General features: G+C 36.1%; 1 protein-coding gene across 2 annotated transcripts in view; it reads right to left on the reverse strand.

Moving 5' to 3' along the window:
• Positions 1–25,849, reverse strand: part of LOC138323540 (katanin-interacting protein-like) — a 45,126-nt gene that overhangs the window by 18,859 nt on the left and 418 nt on the right. Inside the window, exons 2-18 of one of the 2 annotated variants that reach the window (XM_069268209.1) lie at positions 24,609–24,661; positions 24,332–24,399; positions 23,680–23,864; positions 23,021–23,203; positions 22,386–22,492; positions 21,680–21,859; positions 20,596–20,661; positions 19,978–20,149; positions 18,891–19,016; positions 18,409–18,578; positions 17,757–17,944; positions 17,191–17,443; positions 16,345–16,554; positions 15,863–16,006; positions 14,875–15,487; positions 6,188–6,314; positions 4,839–4,991 (exon numbers count right to left, since the gene is read on the reverse strand). In XM_069268209.1, coding sequence (XP_069124310.1) covers positions 4,839–4,991; positions 6,188–6,314; positions 14,875–15,487; positions 15,863–16,006; positions 16,345–16,554; positions 17,191–17,443; positions 17,757–17,944; positions 18,409–18,578; positions 18,891–19,016; positions 19,978–20,149; positions 20,596–20,661; positions 21,680–21,859; positions 22,386–22,492; positions 23,021–23,203; positions 23,680–23,864; positions 24,332–24,399; positions 24,609–24,661 — 2,998 coding nt within the window. The remainder of the gene's footprint in view (positions 1–4,838; positions 4,992–6,187; positions 6,315–14,874; positions 15,488–15,862; positions 16,007–16,344; positions 16,555–17,190; positions 17,444–17,756; positions 17,945–18,408; positions 18,579–18,890; positions 19,017–19,977; positions 20,150–20,595; positions 20,662–21,679; positions 21,860–22,385; positions 22,493–23,020; positions 23,204–23,679; positions 23,865–24,331; positions 24,400–24,608; positions 24,662–25,849) is intronic. The other variant, XM_069268210.1, reaches the window with a different exon arrangement.

Raw genomic sequence — 25,849 nt, forward strand, 5'->3', positions numbered from 1 at the left:
TACAGTATAACAAGGTGTGGTCATTACAGAGAATACAGTATAACAAGGTGTGGTCATTACAGAGAATACAGTATAACAAGGTGTGGTCATTACAGAGAATACAGTATAACAAGGTGTGGTCATTACAGAGAATACGGTAAAACAAAGTAGTGTGGTCATTACAGAGAATACGGTAAGAATACGGTATAACAAGGTGTGGTCATTACAGAGAATACAGTATAACAAGGTGTGGTCATTACAGAGAATACAGTATAACAAGGTGTGGTCATTACAGAGAATACAGTATAACAAGGTGTGGTCATTACAGAGAATACAGTATAACAAGGTGTGGTCATTACAGAGAATACAGTATAACAAGGTGTGGTCATTACAGAGAATACAGTATAACAAGGTGTGGTCATTACAGAGAATACAGTATAACAAGGTATGGTCATTACAGAGAATACAGTATAACAAAGTGTGGTCATTACAGAGAATACAGTATAACAAGGTGTGGTCATTACAGAGAATACGGTATGACAAGGTGTGGTCATTACAGAGAATACAGTATGACAAGGTGTGGTCATTACAGAGAATACAGTATAACAAGGTGTGGTCATTACAGAGAATACAGTATAACAAGGTGTGGTCATTACAGAGAATACAGTATAACAATGTGTGGTCATTACAGAGAATACAGTATAACAAGGTGTGGTCATTACAGAGAATACAGTATAACAAGGTGTGGTCATTACAGAGAATACAGTATGACAAGGTGTGGTCATTACAGAGAATACAATATAACAAGGTGTGGTCATTACAGATAATATGGTATAACAAGGTGTGGTCATTACAGAGAATACAGTATAACAAGGTGTGGTCATTACAGAGAATACGGTATAACAAGGTGTGGTCATTACAGAGAATACGGTAAGAATACAGTATAACAAAGTGTGGTCATTACAGAGAATACGGTAAAACAAGGTGTGGTCATTACAACGGTAAACAAGGTGTGGTCATTACAGAGAATACGGTATAACAAGGTGTGGTCATTACAGAGAATACAGTATGACAAGGTGTGGTCATTACAGAGAATACAGTATAACAAGGTGTGGTCATTACGGAGAATACGGTATAACAATGTGTGGTCATTACAGAGAATACAGTATAACAAGGTGTGGTCATTACAGAGAATACAGTATAACAAGGTGTGGTCATTACAGAGAATACAGTATAACAAGGTGTGGTCATTACAGAGAATACAGTATAACAAGGTGTGGTCATTACATAGAATACAGTATAACAAGTGTGGTCATTACAGAGAATACAGTATAACAAGGTGTGGTCATTACAGAGAATACAGTATAACAAGGTGTGGTCATTACAGAGAATACGGTAAGAATACAGTATAACAAAGTGTGGTCATTACAGAGAATACGGTAAAACAAGGTGTGTGGTCATTACAGAGAATACGGTATAACAAGGTGTGGTCATTACAGAGAATACAGTATAACAATGTGTGGTCATTACAGAGAATACAGTATAACAAAGTGTGGTCATTACAGAGAATACAGTAAAACAAGGTGTGGTCATTACAGAGAATACAGTATAACAAAGTGTGGTCATTACAGAGAATACAGTAAAACAAGGTGTGGTCATTACAGAGAATACAGTATAACAAAGTGTGGTCATTAGAGAGAATACAGTATAACAAAGTGTGGTCATTACAGAGAATACAGTATAACAATGTGTGGTCATTACAGAGAATACGGTATAACAAGGTGTGGTCATTACAGAGAATACGGTAAGAATAATAACAAGGTGTGGTCATTACAGAGGTATAACAAGGTGTGGTCATTACAGAGAATACAGTATGACAAGGTGTGGTCATTACAGAGAATACAGTATAACAAGGTGTGGTCATTACAGAGAATACAGTATAACAAGGTGTGGTCATTACAGAGAATACAGTATAACAAGGTGTGGTCATTACAGAGAATACAGTATAACAAGGTGTGGTCATTACAGAGAATACAGTATAACAAGGTGTGGTCATTACAGAGAATACTGTGGTATAACAAGGTGTGGTGGTCATTACAGAGAATACAGTATGACAAGGTGTGGTCATTACAGAGAATGTATAACAAGGTGTGGTCATTACAGAGTATACAAGGGGTCATTACAGAGAATACGTATAACAAGGTGTGGTCATTACAGATAATATGGTATAACAAGGTGTGGTCATTACAGAGAATACAGTATAACAAAGTGTGGTCATTACAGAGAATACGGTATAAAAAGGTGTGGTCATTACAGAGAATACGGTAAAACAAGGTGTGGTCATTACAGAGAATACGGTAAAACAAGGTGTGGTCATTACAGAGAATACGGTATAACAAGGTTGTGGTCATTACAGAGAATACAGTATAACAAGGTGTGGTCATTACAGAGAATACAGTTTAACAAGGTGTGGTCATTACAGAGAATACAGTATAAACAAGGTGTGGTCATTACAGAGAATACAGTATAACAAGGTGTGGTCATTACAGAGAATACAGTATAACAAGGTGTGGTCATTACAGAGAATACAGTATAACAAGGTGTGGTCATTACAGAGAATACGGTAAGAATACAGTATAACAAAGTGTGGTCATTACAGAGAATACAGTATAACAAGGTGTGGTCATTACAGAGAATACAGTATAACAAGGTGTGGTCATTACAGAGAATACGGTATAACAAGGTGTGGTCATTACAGAGAATACGGTAAGAATACGGTATAACAAGGTGTGGTCATTACAGAGAATACGGTATAACAATGTGTGGTCATTACAGAGAATACAGTATAACAAGGTGTGGTCATTACAGAGAATACAGTATAACAATGTGTGGTCATTACAGAGAATACAGTATAACAAAGTGTGGTCATTACAGAGAATACAGTATAACAATGTGTGGTCATTACAGAGAATACAGTATAACAAAGTGTGGTCATTACAGAGAATACAGTAAAACAAGGTGTGGTCATTACAGAGAATACAGTATAACAAAGTGTGTGGTCATTAGAGAGAATACAGTATAACAAGGTGTGGTCATTACAGAGAATACAGTATAACAATGTGTGGTCATTACAGAGAATACGGTATAACAAGGTGTGGTCATTACAGAGAATACAGTATAACAAGGTGTGGTCATTACAGAGAATACGGTATAACAAGGTGTGGTCATTACAGAGAATACAGTATAACAAGGTGTGGTCATTACAGAGAATACAGTATAACAAGGTGTGGTCATTACAGAGAATACAGTATAACAAGGTGTGGTCATTACAGAGAATACAGTATAACAAGGTGTGGTCATTACAGAGAATACGGTAAGAATACGGTAAAACAAGGTGTGGTCATTACAGAGAATACAGTATAACAAGGTGTGGTCATTACAGAGAATACAGTATAACAAGGTGTGGTCATTACAGAGAATACGGTATAACAAGGTGTGGTCATTACAGAGAATACAGTATAACAAGGTGTGGTCATTACAGAGAATACAGTATAACAAAGTGTGGTCATTACAGAGAATACAGTATAACAAGGTGTGGTCATTACAGAGAATACAGTATAACAAGGTGTGGTCATTACAGAGAATACAGTATAACAAAGTGTGGTCATTACAGAGAATACAGTATAACAAGGTGTGGTCATTACAGAGAATACAGTATAACAAGGTGTGGTCATTACAGAGAATACAGTATAACAAGGTGTGGTCATTACAGAGAATACAGTATAACAAGGTGTGGTCATTACAGAGAATACGGTATAACAAGGTGTGGTCATTACAGAGAATACAGTATAACAAGGTGTGGTCATTACAGAGAATACAGTATAACAAGGTGTGGTCATTACAGAGAATACAGTATAACAAGGTGTGGTCATTACAGAGAATACAGTATAACAAGGTGTGGTCATTACAGAGAATACAGTATAACAAGGTGTGGTCATTACAGAGAATACGTAAGAATACAGTATAACAAGGTGTGGTCATTACAGAGAATACAGTATAACAAGGTGTGGTCATTACAGAGAATACAGTATAACAAGGTGTGGTCATTACAGAGAATACAGTATAACAAGGTGTGGTCATTACAGAGAATACGGTATAACAAGGTGTGGTCATTACAGAGAATACAGTATAACAAGGTGTGGTCATTACAGAGAATACAGTATAACAAGGTGTGGTCATTACAGAGAATACAGTATAACAAGGTGTGGTCATTACAGAGAATACAGTATAACAAGGTGTGGTCATTACAGAGAATACAGTATAACAAGGTGTGGTCATTACAGAGAATACAGTATAACAAGGTGTGGTCATTACAGAGAATACGGTAAGAATACAGTATAACAAAGTGTGGTCATTACAGAGAATACGGTATGACAAGGTGTGGTCATTACAGAGAATACGGTATAACAAGGTGTGGTCATTACAGAGAATACAGTATAACAAGGTGTGGTCATTACAGAGAATACAGTATAACAAGGTGTGGTCATTACAGAGAATACAGTATAGCAAGGTGTGGTCATTACAGAGAATACGGTAAGAATACGGTATAACAAGGTGTGGTCATTACAGAGAATATAGTATAACAAGGTGTGGTCATTACAGAGAATACGGTATGACAAGGTGTGGTCATTACAGAGAATACAGTATGACAAGGTGTGGTCATTACAGAGAATACAGTATAACAAGGTGTGGTCATTACAGAGAATACGGTAAAACAAGGTGTGGTCATTACAGAGAATACGGTATAACAAGGTGTGGTCATTACAGAGAATACGGTATCAGTTCCTGGGCTTTCTTACCTCTGGTTCATCTGCTTCAGCTGCTGTATCATGGATGTATCCCCTTGACTCTGTGATACCGAGTTGTGGACGGATACCTCAGCTTTCTGCTCCTCAGGCTGTGCCGGCTTGTCTTCAGACTTCTTCACTGGACGTGGTGGACGCTGGTCAGAACTATAAATAAAGAATGTAAGTTATTGGGGGTAAAGTAGACATCTCATGTAATATCATTCATGTAATTCTGATTATTTGACACTGAAGATAAGGCAGACAGCTTCAAATATTAATGAAATAAAAATTTTCAAATAAATCGGAAAATATTGCTTGAATATCACGAAATAATTAACCAATACTCTATACATATTCAAACTTTGAATCTGTATTTTCAGTAAATCATCAATTTTTGTATGAAAGGTGTTAAAATTTCAATGGGTGACCAGTGGTCAATTATTAAAGTTGTTTATCAGATAACTTACCTTATCAACAAACAACTGGTAAAGCAACTGACCATTACTGGTCACTACTTCAACCTTGATTTCTGACCAATACACAGGTTGTCCATTAATGGATATATGAATTTTTAATCAATTTAAGAACGCTGCCATTTCTAACCAATTTTGACCACTTGAATAATTAATTTTAATGATGAGCCACCAGACAACATCTACATTGTATATAGATGATATACCTACCAGGTAAATAACAATCTACGTGTATACAATAGCCAGACATTATATACCAATTATGTCATCAATAATTCAGAGCTTCATCATGCCGTGTATCTATAAACCCCAAGGATTACTGACGGTGTATTGTGTAGTGTTACTATATTTAGCACGGTCAAGGGAGAAGTCTAACATCATTAAGTTACTACACATCCTAACTGTTACTATAACAATTCAATTTTTTTATTACCTTGAGTTTTTCAGTTCATTGGTTTAAAACAATCATTATAACAGGTCCTTAATTACATAGACTATAATGCTCTCTAACACAGACTGGTTATTTAAACTTACAAAAAAATCTCCAAAGTGAAACCTGTCTTAGCGACCACCTCTGTATAAAGACTACCTGCTTATTAAGGCTACTTTCTTTGGTTTCAAAATGACCATTTATAACACAATTTGACCTGTGTATAAAGACCACTTGGCTATAGAGACCACTTTTCCCTTGTCCCTTGGGTGGTCCTTATTGACAGGTTTGACCAATTACTTAAACTGTACGACTACTTGAAATTTTTGAATTGACTAATGATTTAAACTAACCATTGATGTAAAGTATCTGACCAATAATTTAAGTTGACTTATGGTTAATTAACATTGACCATTCTGAATTTATCAGTGAATTAACTTGACAAGTAAGGTACAAACCTATCGTTGACTGATCGTGCTGAATCTCTCGCCTCCTCAGAGGAGTGACCGTCTAATTTCGCAGCCATTCTTTTTGATTTTCTTGGAGTTCTTGACCCACGATGTCTACTTGGCATCTTGGATTCCCCTGTAATACATAACCAAATCAAAATACAGGTATAGGAGAAAGAGTGTGTACTCAATTGGCATGGAAATCACTATAAAAGATATGTTATACTTGTAGACTTAGATATATGAATACCGTATTCCATCCAACATCCAGGGCACTTAAAAAGTTGAAAACAAAAGTTAAAAAATAGTAATTTACAGTTGAAAATATTGATAATATTTAGTTATCAGACTCATTCGAGATCTCATTGATATAAATTAATATATACAATTTGGATGAAATCTGACAATAAATATAAGCTATCGAGCGGAAACCATGGATTTATCTGTTTTGAAGATTTTAAAGTCCTGTAACTCTCGCAAATATTTTCGGATTTTGACCATTATTGAACTCATCAGAGATCTCACTGATATAAAGAAATATACCAATTTGGTTGAAATCTGACAATAAATTCTTAAGTTATCACAAGGAAACCATTTCCCGGACGTTGGCGCCGACGCCGACATAGTGATACCTAAGAGTCATCCTTGCATTGCAAGCGATACAAAAAATGTGACATGTGAATGTGTACATGTAAACATCTGAATTTGTACAAGTAAACATCTGAATTTGTACATGTAAGCATCTGTATGTGTACATGTAAACATCTGAATTTGTACATGTAAACATCTAAATGTGTACACATAAACATCTGAATTTGTACATGTAAACATCTGAATTTGTACACGTAAGCATCTGTATGTGTACATGTAAACATCTGAATTTGTACATGCAAACATCTGAATTTGTACACATAAACATCTGAAGCTGTACACATAAACATCTGAATTTGTACACATAAACATCTGAATTTGTACACATAAACATCTGAATGTGTACATGTAAACATCTGAATTCGAAGATGTTGTACATCTGAATTTGTACAAGTAAACATCTGAGTTTGTACCCAGAGTAGACACAGATAGAGATATACATATAACTCTCAACATACCTATAATACATCCATTCCACATACCTAGCATTCAACATATACAAATATAGACAAAACACCTTTACACCTGTCTGTTGTACCTGTCATACCTGTGCATTTGTTAATCAACACACCTGTCAAAGGCACATTGTGCTACACCTGTACAAATATCTAAACGCCATATATTTATATATTACAGGTGCACAATATCCTAATTTAACAACAATATATTTGGTGTAATATGATGTATAGATTTGAATACCTGTACAATACCTGAACCTATTTTCATTAATTCACCTACATATCTGGATTTCACCTGTGTTGTAGACCATTGATTCCTTTCGCTTTCCCCATGGTGCTATTGCTGTAAGACAGGCAGTTGGTCTGGCGTCCTAATTATACCATACATACTGGTAAAGTGTGCGATATTGATTATGGTGATCAATTACAATAAACTAGATGTAGACTACTAGAATGCATCACGGAAAATTCCAGCTATTTCAGCTTAAATGAAGGGTATTAAAGAAGTAAGGATTTTAGGACCTAGCATAAACCCATATATAAATCCTATTTTCATAATATACATGCGCAGGTTTACAGAAAATTGCAAACATTTAGCTAAAATGACGGAAACTAATTCCTCATAGAAGCTAAAGACTAAGGACTAAATACAAACCCATATTTGACCCGCCCTGTCTTTTCATCTCTGATACATTCAGATTTCCGGTCCATGAAAGTATTCAGTTGAACCGAGACATGATCGTCTGAATAGACACATCCATATCGACTACACAACTTCTTTAGGTAGGTGCCATTCAAATTAATTAAACCCCTCGTATTGACCGCTGATATTACCGTCAATATATTTACATATGTATATCATTTTACACACAGTTATGCTAATGGAGTTCATGTATATATATTGATACATGTACCTACTCCTGTATTTGCCAAAATAAGCACCCTGATCCCTATTTTTAATTTTAACTTCATTGTCATTAAAGTTTAAAGATTTGCTTTGTGAAAGCAGCAAGAACTAAAACAAGTATTGATATGAATGTGTGAAGCAAGCAAACAATGCAGGCGTCAGGCTAAAATCTCATTTGAATGAGAAGATTTAGAAAGATCTTTATTCTTAATATGCTTGATCACTTTCAATATTTACCATAATCTGTAAGTATCACACAACCTTTTTCTTCCAGACCTTACATTTTATAAAAATACTGTAAACTGTTATTTCTAGGTGACTCATTTTTCGTGTTTTTGTGCCTAACGACCTGTAAACAAAAATTTTATTTGGAGATTCAAACTCGATTGGTTCTATTGTACCTATATCTAAAAACTCTTCAGCGCGATTTAATTTTTGCGATTTGTAAATAATCACTCGCAAAAATTTAATTGCATACAGAAATGACTAAATTTAGTGTAATAAATGCCCCATTATAAACCTACATTTTTACATGCTGCCATTTATTATGTTTAATATTGTAACTTTAAATTAATTGATTGCAGTTGTAGGACTAACAATGATAGGCTTTGACTAACACAACAAACTTTCCTCAATAAGTATTTACTGATGCATGACAGCTTTGTCAGTATTCTTTACTTTGCTTATACTATTATTACTTTTTCACAAAAAGTTAGGTCAATTTGAAAAATGAAAATCTGAGATCAAATATTCAGGTTGTCTTAACACTTTCCTTGTGCATGTTTTGATGTCCATTGTATTTAAAAGCTAGGTAGCCCAAATTAAAGATCTGCATGGATCTGAACGCTACCGATAAGGTTCAAATCAGTCAAATTATTCTAATGTGTCCATAGCAAATGGGAATTAATGATTACATTTAGTAATTACATGTGTACAACTTTACATTTTGAAACTAGAGAGTTTACACTTACCAGGTGAACTGTTAAAACTCTTCCAAAGAGGAGAAACAAACGCGACATGTCTCTTCTCTTTAAGTCTTTGTTGTTCTTTGTGACTAATATTATTTTCCCATGCCTTCTGGTTTGTGTTAAGTTTTGGCAAAGTCACGATATTTGTGTTTGGTGCTGAAATAAAGTCAGCGTTTTTTGTACCGTTCACATTCCTGTTACTATTCCCTATTCCCACACCAGTTTTCTGTCCCAGTGTGGGACGTGTCACAATTGGCAAACGTCCCTCCACCAAGTCAAGAAGTTCTGTATTAATAGTTAGCTTTACATGTTTATTAGTGACATTTTTAGTGTTGCCATGGAGATCAAACTGTAACCCAGAATTATAACTATTGTCAGGTTTCCGGGATGTATTGATGTTTGATCTCAGATTCGGAGGTCCGCCATTTCTACGGATCCTTTGTAGAGCTAAACGCTCTTCGTTTCCATTCCAGGTCCTCCTCTTCTGCAGGGGAACGCCTGGGCCCCAAGATTTCACCTCAAACACTGGAAGGGTTTGGGATTGCCTTCTAGCCTCAGAGTTATGACTTTTTCTCTCCTCCATTATGTATATTTCCTAATCTTATTTTCCTATTACTATACATGAGATCAGGCATGTTTCGATTTTTCCATTTTACACACAAGAGTAGCTAAAATGCTTCCATCACTTTTCAATTTCCTTTTTTTTGTATCAGAGCAATAAAAATACTTCCATTATTACAATACATTGTGTCTTCCTCAACTTTTTATACATAAATGACTACACACTATACCATTTCTGATATTTTTTCATGTAGATCACAATTTTTTTTCCAAACCATCATCTGAGTTTAGTTTTTGTCCATAAATAAGTCACACTGGATTATAAGCTGAATTCCCAATTTTCAGGGGAAAACAAGTAGTGGCAGCTTATAATTTAGAAAATATGGAACTATACATGGATTCAGGCATTTTTAACTTCCATTTTCTACACAAGTGTAGTAAAATGCTTCCATTAGCATGTCACAGGGTTTTGTTTTTCTTCCACTTTCCTTTTTGTTTAAACTATGACCATCTTCAATTGTTTTCCTATGTCGTCTACCATTACCAAACAATATCAATTGTATTATATTACACACTATAATGCACACTGGGTACTAACTCCAATAACTAAATAGCACTGATGGGATATGACTCTCAGATTTAATAGTCATAACACGTAGAATTAAATTGAATTCCATTTAGTTCTCCTTCATCATAAATCGATCTGAGTTAGACAAAATTAGGCAGTCACCTACAGAATGCAAGTCTCTCACACTTTGGAACACTACACTTGTACAGGGAAACTATTCATGGTGAACAAATAGGTTCACCACAGTGAAAGAGCATAGAGTCATGAATGGAAGCATGTGTCATCATAATAATTAAATACACCACCGACAGAAATTAATTATCAAGAGAAATATTCAAATATTGATGAGAAAACCTCAGTCAAAAGATAAATGTGTTTAGTTGTTGGTTGGTAAATATCGGTCATGATCATGGTATGATTGCACCAAAGCGTTTTTACACTCTCTTAAATTTATTTCCATATCAAAATGAGTGTATTTCCATAATGGAATGTGTCTATGAAAGATTACCTGTATGAATTTTAATATCATTATATAGGAATTTATTATGAATGAGCTGTGAGTTGATTGTGTTTGGCGAGTTTCCTCAACACACGCCATACCTATCTACAGTTATCTATAACTTAATCTAATCCCATTGTTGGCACCCGGGGAACATCACTGAATGGGGATCAGTGTCGACCAATCACCTGAGACTACACACAATCACCTGCACGCCTGCTGATCTAGATCTAATCACGCGAGACTCAGTGGATCAGATCAAGGTTATATGATATACCATTAAATTCCACCAACTTTCTAAATTTTTAATAGTCTGAAGTAAATGCTCTAGCCATTTTCAATTTGTAGAAGTCCAAAGCTTTAATTATATGTTCTGGAGGGTATGTTTTATGATACACTCAATGCTTTTAAATTTTCATTGGTATAAGAATGTGATATATATACCAAAGGTAACACAGGTGACAGGTGTACCACAGGTAACGTATATACAACATGTAACCGGTATACCACAGGTAACAGATGTACCACAGGTAACAGGTATACCACAGGTAACAGGTGTACCACAGGTAACAGGTGTACCACAGGTAACAGATGTACCACAGGTAACAGGTATACCACAGGTAACAGGTGTACCACAGGTAACAGGTGTACCACAGGTAACAGGTGTACCACAAGTAACAGTTGTACCACAGGTAACAGGTGTACCACAGGTAACAGGTGTACCACAGGTAACAGGTATACCACAGGTAACAGGTGTACCACAGGTAACAGGTGTACCAAAGGTAACAGGTGTACCAAAGGTAACAGGTGTACCACAGGTAACCGGTGTACCACAGGTATACCACAGGTAACAGGTGTACCATAGGTATACCACAGGTAACAGGTGTACCATAGGTATACCACAGGTAACAGGTGTACCACAGGTATACCACATGTAACCGGTATACCACAGGTAACAGGTGTACCACAGGTAACAGGTATACCACAGGTAACAGGTGTACCACAGGTAACAGGTATACAACAAGTAACAAGTGTACCACAGGTAACAGGTGTACCACAGGTAACAGGTGTACCACAGGTAACAGGTGTACCACAGGTAACAGGTGTACCACAGGTAACAGGTATACCACAGGTAAAAGGTATACCACAGGTAACAAGTGTACCACAGGTAACAGGTGTACCACGGGTATACCACAGGTAACAGGTGTACAACAGGTATACCACAGATAACAGGTATACCACAGGTATCAGGTGTACCACAGGAATACCACAGGTAACAGGTATACCACAGGTACCAGGTGTACCACAGGTATACCACAGATAACAGGTATACCACAGGTAACAGGTGTACCACAGGTAACAGGTATACCACAGGTACCAGGTGTACAACAGGTAACCTATATACCACAGGTAACAGGTATACCACTGGTAATAGGTATACCAAAGATAACAGGTATACCACAGGTAACAGGTATACCACAGGTAAAAGGTGTACCACAGGTTTACCACAGGTAACAGGTGTACAACAGGTATACCACAGATAACAGGTATACCAAAGGTACCAGGTGTACCACAGGTAACAGGAATACCACAGGTTACAGGTATACCACAGGTAACAGGTATACCACAGGTAACAGGTATACCACAGGTAACAGGTGTACAACGGGTAATAGGTGTACAACAGGTAACAGGTGTACCACAGGTAACAGGTATACCACAGGTAACAGGTATACCACAGGTAACAGGTGTACCACAGGTAACAGGTATACCACAGGTAACAGGTATACCACAGGTAACAGGTGTACCACAGGTTACAGGTATACCACAGGTAACAGGTGTACCACAGGTACCACAGGTATCAGGTATACCACAGGTAATAGGTGTACCACAGGTTACAGGTATACCACAGGTAACAGGTATACCACAGGTAACAGGTGTACCACAGGTAACAGGTATACTACCGGTAACAGGTGTACAACAGGTAATAGTTGTACAACAGGTAACAGGTGTACCACAGGTAACAGGTATACTACCGGTAACAGGTGTACCACAGGTAACCGGTATACCACAGGTAACAGGTATACCACAGGTAACAGGTGTACCACAGGTTACAGGTATACCACAGGTACCAGGTATACCACAGGTGACAGGTGTACAACAGGTAATAGGTGTACCACAGGTACCAGGTATACCACAGGTAACTGGTGTACAACAGGTAATAGGTGTACCACAGGTTACAGGTATACCACAGGTAACAGGTATACCACAGGTAACAGGTGTACAACAGGTAATAGGTGTACCACAGGTAACAGGTATACCACAGGTAACAGGTGTACCACAGGTAACAGGTGTACCACAGGTAACAGGTATACCACAGGTAACAGGTGTACAACAGGTAATAGGTGTACAACAGGTAACAGGTGTACCACAGGTACCAGGTATACCACAGGTACCAGGTATACCTCAGGTAACAGGTGTACAACAGGTATACCACAGATAACAGGTGTACCACAGATAACAGGTATACCACAGGTAACAGGTATACCACAGGTACCAGGTGTACCACAGGTAACAGGTGTACCACAGGTAACAGGTGTACCACAGGTAACAGGTGTACCACAAATAACAGGTATACCACAGGTAACAGGTGTACCACAGGTAACAGGTGTACCACAGGTAACAGGTGTACCACAGGTAACAGGTGTACCACAGGTAACAGGTATACCACAGGTAACAGGTATACCACAGATAACAGGTATACCACAGGTAACAGGTGTACCACAGGTAACGTATATACCACAGGTAACAGGTATGCCACAGGTACCAGGTGTACCACAGGTAACGTATATACCACAGGTAATGTATATACCACAGGTAACAAATATACCACAGGTAACAGGTATACCACAGGTACCAGGTGTACCACAGGTACCAGGTATACCTCAGGTAAAAGGTGTACCACATGTTTACCACAGGTAACAGGTGTACAACAGGTATACCACAGATAACAGGTGTGTACCACAGGTAACAGGTGTACCACAGGTAACAGGTGTACCACAGGTAACAGGTGTACCACAGGTAACAGGTGTACCACAGGTAACAGGTGTACCACAGGTAACAGGTGTACCACAGGTAACAGGTATACCACAGGTAACAGGTGTACCACAGGTAACAGGTATACCACAGGTAACAGGTGTACCACAGGTACCAGGTGTACCACAGGTAACAGGTGTACCACAGGTAACAGGTATACCACAGGTAACAGGTATACCACAGATAACAGGTATACCACAGGTAACAGGTGTACCACAGGTAACGTATATACCACAGGTAACAGGTATGCCACAGGTACCAGGTGTACCACAGGTAACGTATATACCACAGGTAATGTATATACCACAGGTAACAAGTATACCACAGGTAACAGGTGTACCACAGGTAACAGGTATACCACAGGTAACGTATATACCACAGGTTACAGGTATACCACAGGTAACAGGTATACCACAAATAACAGCTGTACCACAGGTAACAGGTATACCACAGGTAACAGGTGTTCCACAGGTAACAGGTATACCACATGTAACAGGTGTACTACAGGTACCAGGTATACCACAGGTAATAGGTGTTCAACAGGTAACAGGTGTACCACAGGTAACAGGTGTACCACGGGTAATAGGTGTACATTATTAATTATTTTACATAATAACTAGCACTGAATACAATGCATATGGGGAACCATTACAAATGTCCCCCAATGCAAGCGACCCTGCAGTTGTAGCATTGCATTCAATTAACCTTATAACCCATTTGTACCAATTTTCATCTTTTTCGAACATCTTAATTTTGGCCAATCAGAGCCTTTAATCTTTTTCAAAAACATCGGACGTGATATAATAATAATAAGAAGAATTTGAGCAAAACCATTAAGAAGCCCTATTCATTTTGAGGACATATAAAACAAAATATCTTCTTATCCCCTATCATGTTCTCTTTGAACATATAAAATCCAAAACTATATTCATATGTATCAAAATAGTTGCATAATATTGACCTATTATGAAAAAATTCATGTCAAACCTACCTCTATTGTCTTCATCTGCTTCAGATCCAGATCGATCAGACGTCACAGACGGTCTTCGTAAATCTTTGTTTTTATCCTTTTCAGCATAGTTCATAGTGCGTGTTTCACTTCTGACCTTGACTTCTTTGGGTCGACTCACAGCTGTATTCTCATTGGAGGAGTTCGACGATTCACTCTGTGGACGTCTCTCTTCATTGGATGATAGCCGAGAGAAGGCGGGAGGTTTTTTATAGTCCTCTGTTGGTGTAATGGGTTCAATAGACCCGGAGTGTTTCTTGGCATTTTCTGCCCGTGACCGTGGTGATAGTGTTGGCTTCAGTAAAATCCCTCCTGTATTCTCGTCATGTCTTACTTTAGGTGATGTAGGGGTTGGAGATGTTTTGGAGACGGGACTAGTGTTACGATTTCTAGACACTGGAGATGTAGGAGGTTTGCTAGCAGCAGTAGAAGCATTAGTCTTTGAGCTAGACGAGGACTTGGACGAAGGATCACGACAGTTTATTACGGCACCATAATCAAACACTTGATTTCCACAGCCTTTATCTACTGCACCGTCATACATTAACTCTCCTCCAATGAATACTCGTGTATCCTTAATCCCTACCTCCAGGTCCTACAGAGATAAAAACGAATATTGAAAACAGAAAATAATCTGAATTTATTCGACTGATTAGCTCCAGAAGAAAAACCATGAAAGGAACTAATTTCATTGTTATGATAATGTTAAAGCATGTGAGAATTAAAACGGCTCGTAAAAGACAAAATCTGACACCTAAATCACTTCATCACTGCAACCTAGAGGTGGAAGGCTAGTGACAGAATATCTGACAAAATCATTTACAACAGCATATTTTATAAGTCAGATTGCTAATCACCTTAACCACTAAGCCTCACAATGAGATTCAACTAACCAATTATATAATGATACAATCAAATACAACAGCATTACTGTCAATATGAATTTATCACGAACCGTGACCATACTTACATTGATGCTCTTGTTGAAATTCCAGATTTTCATTTTAGAGATTTCTAGTGGTTTGCCCCTGAAGGTGTGAGGAAGTACTATACACAGTTCCACAGGGTGTCCATGTCTGTACTTACAAACCCACATGTTCCTCTCCTTACTCGTCTACAACATTAATAACAAGTTAATAAGTGACAACCAATCAAATGGCACATTAATAACAAGTTAATTAGTGACAACCAATCAAATGGCATATTGTTTTTAATCTACTTATTCGCAGAGGTTTATTTTCGCAAATTATCTTAAGTTTGCAGCCTTTGAAAGCGTCATTTAGACGACAGGCTATAAAATGTAAAACCATGATTTTGATCAATTTTACAGGGTATTAAACTTCATGAATTCGGACGAACCTGAGAATTTAGCAAAATTAAAATGCTCACAAATATTAGAAACTCTACAGTATCTATTGATCACAGTAATCCTGATTCCTGATCTTCACTGACCTTGTATTTGCCATTGAAGAGCACACTAAGTGGAGACTGCTGATCCTGGGCCCCGTGAGTGGATATGTTGTCGGGAAACACAGGCACGAGATGACCATCTACATCGAAGAACTGGATTTCTGTGAGCCCCATTAGTGCTGGGTGGCCCCAGTTAGATGTGATCTCGATGTTCACCTCCACACCCTCATCTACCATCCTGTTGGGCGATTTCTGTAAGACAGGCATTTAAATCGAACTATTGTAACAGGTGTTTTATATTTACACTGTAAATGTACTTTGCAAATGCAAACCACTGTAAATTATGATTTATCAACACAGATATAAATTAGAGTTATGACTCACAGAATCAATACCAGAAATACCCTTTTACAAAATTAAGCACTGTACATGAATAAGAGCTTCAAAAACAGCGGGGAAAGCACTAAAATAAAACTACCGCTAAAATAAGTATGTTTACAGTACATGTACTTTGGTATTTGTATCATCCTTATTTCAAATTCAAGTAAATCCAAAATCACTGGCAAGTATTTGTGTATTATAATGAATCAGTTAGAAATAAGCAGGTCTATTTTTTCAAAATAAAAGTCATCTTCAATTTATATGAAATTAATACATGGAGAATCTGACACTTATCATTATCGAACTTATCGTTGTACATTTGTGTATTATACCGAAATAGCTGTGATTATGGCATAATTAACCTCATCTTTACCCTACAAAGCCTTTAGCTTGTAATGAATTAAGTAAATTTAAAATAGCAGTTAAAACTGTTTCCTGTTTTTTTATGCTTGCCATGGCCTATATCTGCTTATTTCCATAAAGGAACATAATACATATTCTACAGACCTCTACAGATTTCTGCAGCGACTTCTGGACTGATTTTTGTACAGATCTTTGCATCGATTTCTGTGTGGATTTCTGCACTGATTTCTGTGTGGATTTTTGTGTTGACTTTTGAGCTGATTTCTGCACCATATCTTGGACAGGTCGAGTGGCTTTGACAGGTTCGCTTGGCGAAGCTTTGGGAATGTGCTGTAGTTTATCTTCTTCTAGGGAATCATCAAGATCTCCTAGCACCTTCATCAACTTCTTCTGTTGTCTAGAGAAAAGGGGATCACATGTGTTAGTTACTTGAAGTCAGCGGAGTCAAGGAAACATATTCTGTTTTCTGTGCGAGTTCAACGAGCATTTTCATTGGCTTAAAAATTTACTTTATCTGTTCATAAAGGATAAAATGATATCACCATTATCACCATATTGGTTGATATATGCAACAATACTAATCTTATATTTGATAAAATCCTACATATCAATATTAAAGAAATCATGATATGAATGTACAAGGAAAATGACAAAAAATTACAATAATATATTAGAAAGCAAACGGTATTAGGGGTTAAAAAATGTCTTACTTGGGCTGCATCATTAAGACCTTCTTCATTATATTTGTTAGTCTGTCGTCTGCCAGGAAACTCTTGGAGTCGTCAGCACTGGCCCTTGGAGTGGTAGCGGGTTTGGAGCGAGGACTTGGTGTTGGGCCTGACCGTCGTATATCTGACTTCCTCAATGGCGAGTCTTTACTGACAGATGGTTTGGGTTCCTACACAAAAATCATCCATTGGATTTATTACCTGTTCCATCCTTTATACATGCATTACCATGACAGATACATAATAATTATTATGCTAATCCATGTACAATAGTTTCAACACAAAAATATTACAGGTCAACACATTTAAAAGAGCTCATGTTCATGTTTCATCAGTTCATAGCTGCAGTTCAGTAAATTTTGTGTTTGTCAAAATAAGCAAGGGTATGCTTAGTGATGTTTGTGTTTGTCCAAATAAGCTAGGGCATGCTTAGTGATGTTTGTGTTTGTCCAAATAAGCTAGGGCATGCTTAGTGATGTTTGTGGAGGAAAGCCAGAGGGTTAGAGTATCTGGAGAAATAATTGTTGATCAAACTTAAGGACCTGTCATATGTACACTATCAACTTTTGACCTAGAGGTCATCAAACAACCCCCCTCTCCTTCCCAAAGTCCCTACGAGGTAAATGACACAGACCTGTTTGCTGATTGACGTAGCTGGTATCCTCTGTCTGCCCTTTGCTGCCTTATCATTCTCTGCCTTCAGTGCGGCCAGCACAGCTGAAGCTTCCTCCTTGGGGTCAGCCTGGTGGTCTCGACTCACCCTATTGGCTGATAGTGGACGGTTAGACTTCTTGGCTGTCACATCTGAATTAAAGACAGATTAATTATGGTGTATGATATCACAGAATTAGTGACATATTCAACCTCTCATTCATAGCAGTTTAAATGATATTTTTGTGATTATTGGTAATTTTGCAATGTTCGTTTCTACTCCCTTGTGACATACAGTCAGAGTTGCCATTTAGGCAGGTTACAAACAATAACTTGTACATTCTTCAACATTTAACTAGAACAAATAAAGTATTTTGTCCATGTAATAGTAAGAGTATATGAGTTGGGATTTCGACGAGTCAAGTATCTTATTTTGGACCCAGATGTTTTTTATAGTTTACTTACTAGACTGTAACACTGCAGACTTGGCCCGGGGTGTTTTAGAACTGGTGTTAGAAGATTTACTTTGATAGCTGGTGTCCATTTCCACATCCTTTTTCCTAGCAATTGATAAGTTTTTCTCCAGTTTTCCTGTATCAAAAAATGACCTAGAGTCTTAAATCATCATAAGATAACAAGTAATCTATTTATATACATGACATAACGGACAACCTATGTTAACTACAATGTACATAAGATTTCATATTGCATTATATCTTCTCTTCTAAATATCTTAGTATTTAGACATTTATAGTCAAACACTTCTAAATATCTTAGTATTTAGACATTTATAGTCAAACACTTCTAAATATCTTAGTATTTAGACATTTATAGTCAAACACTTCTAAACTGAGGAGTATAACATTCTAATATTATCTAATTTAAAAAAAAAACTTTAACTTTTTGATTCAATGACCCTGACCTCAAAATGAAAAGTAAAGATTAATATTTCAATAAAACACATTTATTATCTTGTGATAACTTAAATTTTCAAATTTTTAGCAGTGACACTACAAGTGTACAGAAGTCATCTTAGTTATTAATTATGTCCGGTCAAAGGTCAAATTTCTTTTTAAGCATCAAAAGGTATGCTAAGATAATGTTGTATGTTCTTCCATGTGGACCTGTTAATGGGGTTCATTAACAATATCATGTTTTATTTGGAACACTAATTTTGTTACTGTAATTTCTGAAGATTTTTTAGTGGAAAGATTCTTATTTCATAATGTCTAACAGTGTTTTTTTTATGTCCTATTAACAGCTAGGCCATTTAAGGACTGGCCAAGTTTGGAAAATGGTAGAAAGCCAGAGTACCTAGAGAAAAAATGGTAGAAAGCCAGAGTACCTAGAGAAAAACTATCAATCTATGGCGAGTACTTGGCAATCTGCCCCACATCTGGGCTTCGAGTTAGCGACCCAGAGAATCTAAAATGTATGTCTATTGTCTTATGGTAAAGAGACAAGACACTTTAACCACACAGCTACCCACCATAGCCTATATGGCTGTATCTATAGCTGTTTGTACTTAAGAACTGCTCAGATCTATTTGTACCTTTGCGAGGTGGAGGAGCACTTAGCTCCAGTACTATTGTGTCTGTGGGTTTAAATAAAGGCTTGGCGACTTTCTGGTCCAGACATAAACTGTCCATGGCAGGGACCAAATCTTCCTCCACCTCTTCATCCTCTTCTGGGATTGGAGAACTTCGTGCAGAGTCCTCTTCATCCTGTTTAGATAAAGAATTCATTATCTCACATAGATATTTGCTCACTATCACTATCAACATTTTGTGGGAGATATGATTCATTGAATTAATGTTTATCGTTTTAAATAGCTTTTTGTATTACTAAAATCACTATTGATTAAAAAGATTAACACTCTTGTCAGAAACTTTTTTCCCCAGTTTTTTTATAGCATTTTACTTTTCTTACTATTATGATAATGTTCAACACTGTTGTGAAAAACAGTTTCTTGAACTTAATATGTTACTCTTCAAAATTAAAGAATTGTACCTAATATGCAAGGATGCTAGTATTCAATATTGCATGCAAAATACATAAATTGTATTTTTTCCCATCACAAAGCATTAATTCTATACCTCATCAGCATTCCTAATTCATTCCATAACATACAAACTTGCGTAACGCTCAGGCTGGAGAAATGCAAACTTACTGAACTGCCTTCTTTGGCCAGACTTTCTTTGATACTGGCATTCATAGACAAACTTTTTCTCAGTTTCTGAAGAAAATTGGTTTAAACATCATGCACATGGTACAAGTATATCAAACAGGGGTATGCCACATGTCAGGTTTTATTACAGTCTTATAACAGACAAAATAATTTGCAAACAACAACAGGCAAATATCAACAATATTGCATGCAAATAACAAGATCATTTCAACATTCAATGAAATAAATCCATTAATTTTTTTTTTAACTGTTATGTTTTACTTATCAACTAATGACAGTAACAAAATATGAAAATAGGATCAAGGCACACCATTATATTATATATCACGATATCCTAGATTTGTTAAAAAATCTTAAAAACTTACAACTTCATTTATCTAACAACAATACATAACAATCATGCTTGTTGGCTTTCATGAAAATGACGTAATCTAGGATTTTTACGATTTCAAAATGTCTGAGAGAAAACTCTAATAGCTAGTTACTATCGCTGTTGTTATATCCACCCCTAGACTATGTTATAGTAAACTGAAGACTATGTATGAGAAAATAGTTCAGACAGGTAGTTTGGTCCTTTGATGTACATCAAAATAATCAGATAATAGTTCATTGTATGGCTTTGAAGCTGGAAGTCGCTCTCTGTAATCTTCGAAAGAAGTCATTGTATAGGCCTGTGATTGGTCTGGGTTTTTTCCCCTCTGAAAGCCTTCAGTTGCAATATAACATAGTCCAGAGGTGGATATAAAGACAGTGATAGTAACCTCTGGAATATCTAAGATGACAAAAATCTTAACTCTTGGGTTATAAAACATATGGTAGGTACCAGTACATTAATGATATGCCTTTTTCAACAATGGGTTCAAACAATTCAAAATTCAAACATGAAAATTATTGAATTCATATACATGTACCAAAGCAACACAGTCCAGGTACACTGTTCATAATATTTTCATCAAAATGCATACAATAAATGAGAAATTTGGTCTGTATGCATGCTGAACTTGTTAATACAAAACAAACATGTCCACTCTGTACATGCTGAATCCATTCTCACAGTTAGACTGACCTTAACATCAGCTATGCTCAGCATGAGTTTCTCCTTCACTTCCTCATCAGCGGAGGAGTTGTCTGAATCTGACACCACTTCCTGTGACCGAGACTTCGGAGACTGTTGTACAGGTGTACTAAGTCTTCGCTTATACCGTACACGTCCCTCTTCTTCATCTGGTTTCTTCTTCCTTGACATCTTTGATTTCATCAAGAAAATAAAGCAACAACATTCATTATCTAGCGGACTAAAGGCTACAAAAAATAGCTCTATGTCTCTTGAATATGTTATACTTTTAGTATCAATATACAAAGCATCCTAAATCCCTCTTTGGGAAAACTTCCATATTTAACAGCAAGTATTATATATATACTATAGTTCTACCACTCACTAAGCTTCTTTCTCTGATAATTCATTCAATTTGTAATGCTTTTCTTATTTCTGTTCTAAGTCCTTATAACAGTCATGGTCATGGGAGAAGTAGAAAAGACAAATAATCTAGAGACCTATGGTCAGTACCTTACAATTACCTCACATAGGTTTTGAACCCTAACTTGAAACCCATTGTTAGAGGATCATTGGTGTTGGAACATATTACCCACTTGACCATTGTGGCCACACTGACCAATACATTTTAGGGTAAATTCTTTTAGAAAAGCTCTCACTCACAATCACACACACAGGAATGTTGTACTTGATTGAATTTCCTAAAAATATCCAATACCTGTTCCTTCACATTGTCTATACTGTTGTCACTTAAATCATCCTCATCCTCATCATCACTGTCTTCTTCGTCCTCAAAATCGTCATCATAGTTCCCTGTGACAAGTTCTGTAGATACAATATATTAACTTTTATTTATCTAACTAACCATTACTTGTCAAAGGTATACAATGCTTAAACAATATCATCCTTAAAACAAGAATATTGTGTACATACATTTTTATTGCAGCAAAATGTTGCTGTCAGAATAAATCCTTGCAGAAAAATCTGTCTTTATTCCCACTCAAAATTTCTATAGTAATTTGACTAAGTATTGACTATGTATGTTTAAGGTTAGTTCACAACAATAATTCTCAAATTTTGTTGTAAACTAGTATACAAAGAGATACAGTGGGTCTTCAACATTTTGATAAATTCCATAAGACAACCACATCTCATCTTGTAATTCTCCAAAAAAATCAACTCAGTGACAAATCATATTTGAGCTCTTCTATAATTATTCAAAGACTGGAAAATTTCATTATAAATTTTCGGGGGTGAATGAGTTACTGGATTTTATATGATGATTTTATGATTTTATAAGAATCAAACATAATTTTCAAATTTCCTTAAAAAACAAAGAGAAAAGATATATACCAGGTGCCTTTAGCCTACACTTTTCTCCACGAGCGGTTTGTAATTCTACAGATTCCTTGAGCCAGTTACGCCGGCGTTCCCGTGCTGGAGCAGTTTTCACACGTTTTTGTTCCTCCTCTCTTTTCTTTTCCTCAATTCGCTTGCTTAGGTATTCATGGTCTAAAACTCCTCTTCTAGGAGCATCTGTAAGCATAAATTCAATTAAGACTTCGATATCGGTTGTTATTTTTTACATGCATTGGCGTTTACTATATGATTGGATTACCTACATATTAAATGTTGAACACCAGTAGCTACATGTACATACCTGTTAAATCGGGTCAGATGACCTAAAAAACAACAACACACTAACATTTTGTTATCCTTATCAGCAACTTAAATTTCAAACCAGCCATTATGAGTGTCCTGGGGACTTTTTACATTTCCTAAAGCCGGTAAATTCTGCTATTCAAATATGTGTATTTTCAAAACTGCAGAAAATGATATTCAAACTTCAATTATGAACAATAACGATCCTACAACGAACATCACACAGTACATCTTTATAACATCAACTCATTACATCAACTCATTGACCCCTGATATTTCATAATGGACTGATCTAAATCTTTGATTTAGAAGGTTCTAAATGAATGGGTGAATGAGTTCAGTCTACACACCTCCAGCAGTTTTTAACCGATGTGATTTAGGTGCTTGGTTAGCATTGTCATTAGTATCCACAGCAGATGATTTTTGGCTCCGCCTCCTACCAGAATTTGCACCATTCACATAGATAGAAAATCCCTTCTCTTTCTTCTCCTGCTCAATTTGACTTTTATTTTTCCTTCTCATTTTCTTCAACAATCTAGAAGTAAAAACCAAATGAAATTAAAAATATTTAGTCAAACCTATGCTTATAATTGTTTTTATTTTTTTCAGACTACTTGATAGAATAAAATATGTTTGTTTCAATGTACGATTCCATGGTGATTTTTCAAGGGATTAGGGATTATTTTTTCCAAATCAATTCGCAATGTCAATGCTTCCATTAAGAAGTCAAGATCACATTAGGATTTTAGCAGCAATAAAGGATTCTTTTCCCTCTTAAATGTATGAAAAAACAGAATTGGCCAATCGAAAAATCAGATTAAGTATGAAAACTATTATAACTGTATTATTATAAAGCATATTCCAGTTCTGCAGTAATGAGCTAAAGAGGTAAATAAAAGAACTAATCGGACTGCAGCAAATTGGATTGAGAAAGAAGGTTACTAAATATCAATTATGATAATTGGTTTTTTTTTATTGTTATCATAATATTATCTTCTTTACCTGTTTCTCTCTTGTAAGAGTAGAAGATAATCTTCATAGCCAGGTAAGACTTCTTGTACAGCGGCTTCCTGAAATGAGAAAAAAATTCACAGTATATATATATGTAATACATCTTTGTGTACATTTGTGCTAGTAAGTAGGTCTGATCTAGAGGTCATGGGCTATGCAAATGAAATACATGTACAATGAAACTGGAACGGTCTAATTAAGAGTCAATTAAAATCATTTATTATAACAAGATCTAACAAGATCTAGAACCACTGCAATAGTAACTCACCTTTAGGCTTTGTCTGCTGCTTTCATCTTTTGACCACTTTTTTCTTGGAGAACCTAAAATAAATAAAGATTTTTTCTTAATTTATTACATTTACTATTTTGTATGTATATAATTCACAGCAGGTATAGCAACTAGCAACTATATATATAGTTTAATTGTTACACCAGATTTCTACTTCAGATTGTCAAAAAACGTTACTTTGATGAGTTAAATGCTTACACATATTTGCATTTATTTATTGTTATGTAAGGAATATATTTCTCTAGTGACAGATATTTAAATGACCTCACTGGTAAACCCAAAAGTGATAATTTAGTTGTAAGAATAATGATAGGACTGATGAAAATATCAAGTTTCATGTATGCTTTTTTTTTTTTATTTATATAGTAAATCAGTTAACTTAGCATAGCATAAAAATCCCCTTTTGTACCCAGTAGCCTGCTGTTTTCAAATGATAGCTTGAACACTAATACTGTATAGTGTATACTAATTTTATATCTCTCTCTTCTAAATCTTCTTTTTGTATAACCACTCACAACCTAAACAGTTAGCTTGTATACAAAGTTTATAAAAAAAATATAATTGATCATAATGTTACAAGTATAAGTTATTGGAGCAAAGTTTGTCTGATTTTGCATGAAAAACTACACTGCTCTATAATGATCATGATTGTGATTGAGTCACAAAAATATGACCCATAGGGGTAAATAGGATCGCAGTCTAGCTTCGTGCTATATAAGTGGAATTTCATTTTCTCTTTAGCGTAGTCAGAAGAGAGACACACTACTCTCACTCATTTGGTGTCATTAACCAATCTAAGTGCAAGCTATAGGATATTGAGAGGCTTCAATATATTGAAGAAAGAACCTGGGTTGGTGCGTGTTTGAGGGAAATTCACATTTGAAGGGCAGGTAGTGTAGCATTTTTTATTGTTTTTAGTGTACATAGGTGATATGGTCGCCATTTAGCTAGGGAGAGTTTCGATAGTGTGGTGGACTTGTAAGTCTAAGTTCTGGTTATGGGTTCCATTACAACTGGAGGCAATACTGCATGCTCAGTATTCTCGCCCTGATACATTGCAAATAAATACAACTCTGAGTTTTGTCTTTGCATCTAATTTTTAGTGATAGCAGTGGTAAAGTATTTTTTATTACTGAATACATTAATTATAAAAACACTCAATGTCATGAAGTCTAAACACCACAACAGGCAATATCATTTAGACTGCCCATAACGTTACA

The sequence above is a fragment of the Argopecten irradians genome, chromosome 5, assembly GCF_041381155.1.
Source record: "Argopecten irradians isolate NY chromosome 5, Ai_NY, whole genome shotgun sequence".
Classification (NCBI taxonomy): Eukaryota; Metazoa; Mollusca; class Bivalvia; order Pectinida; family Pectinidae; genus Argopecten; species Argopecten irradians.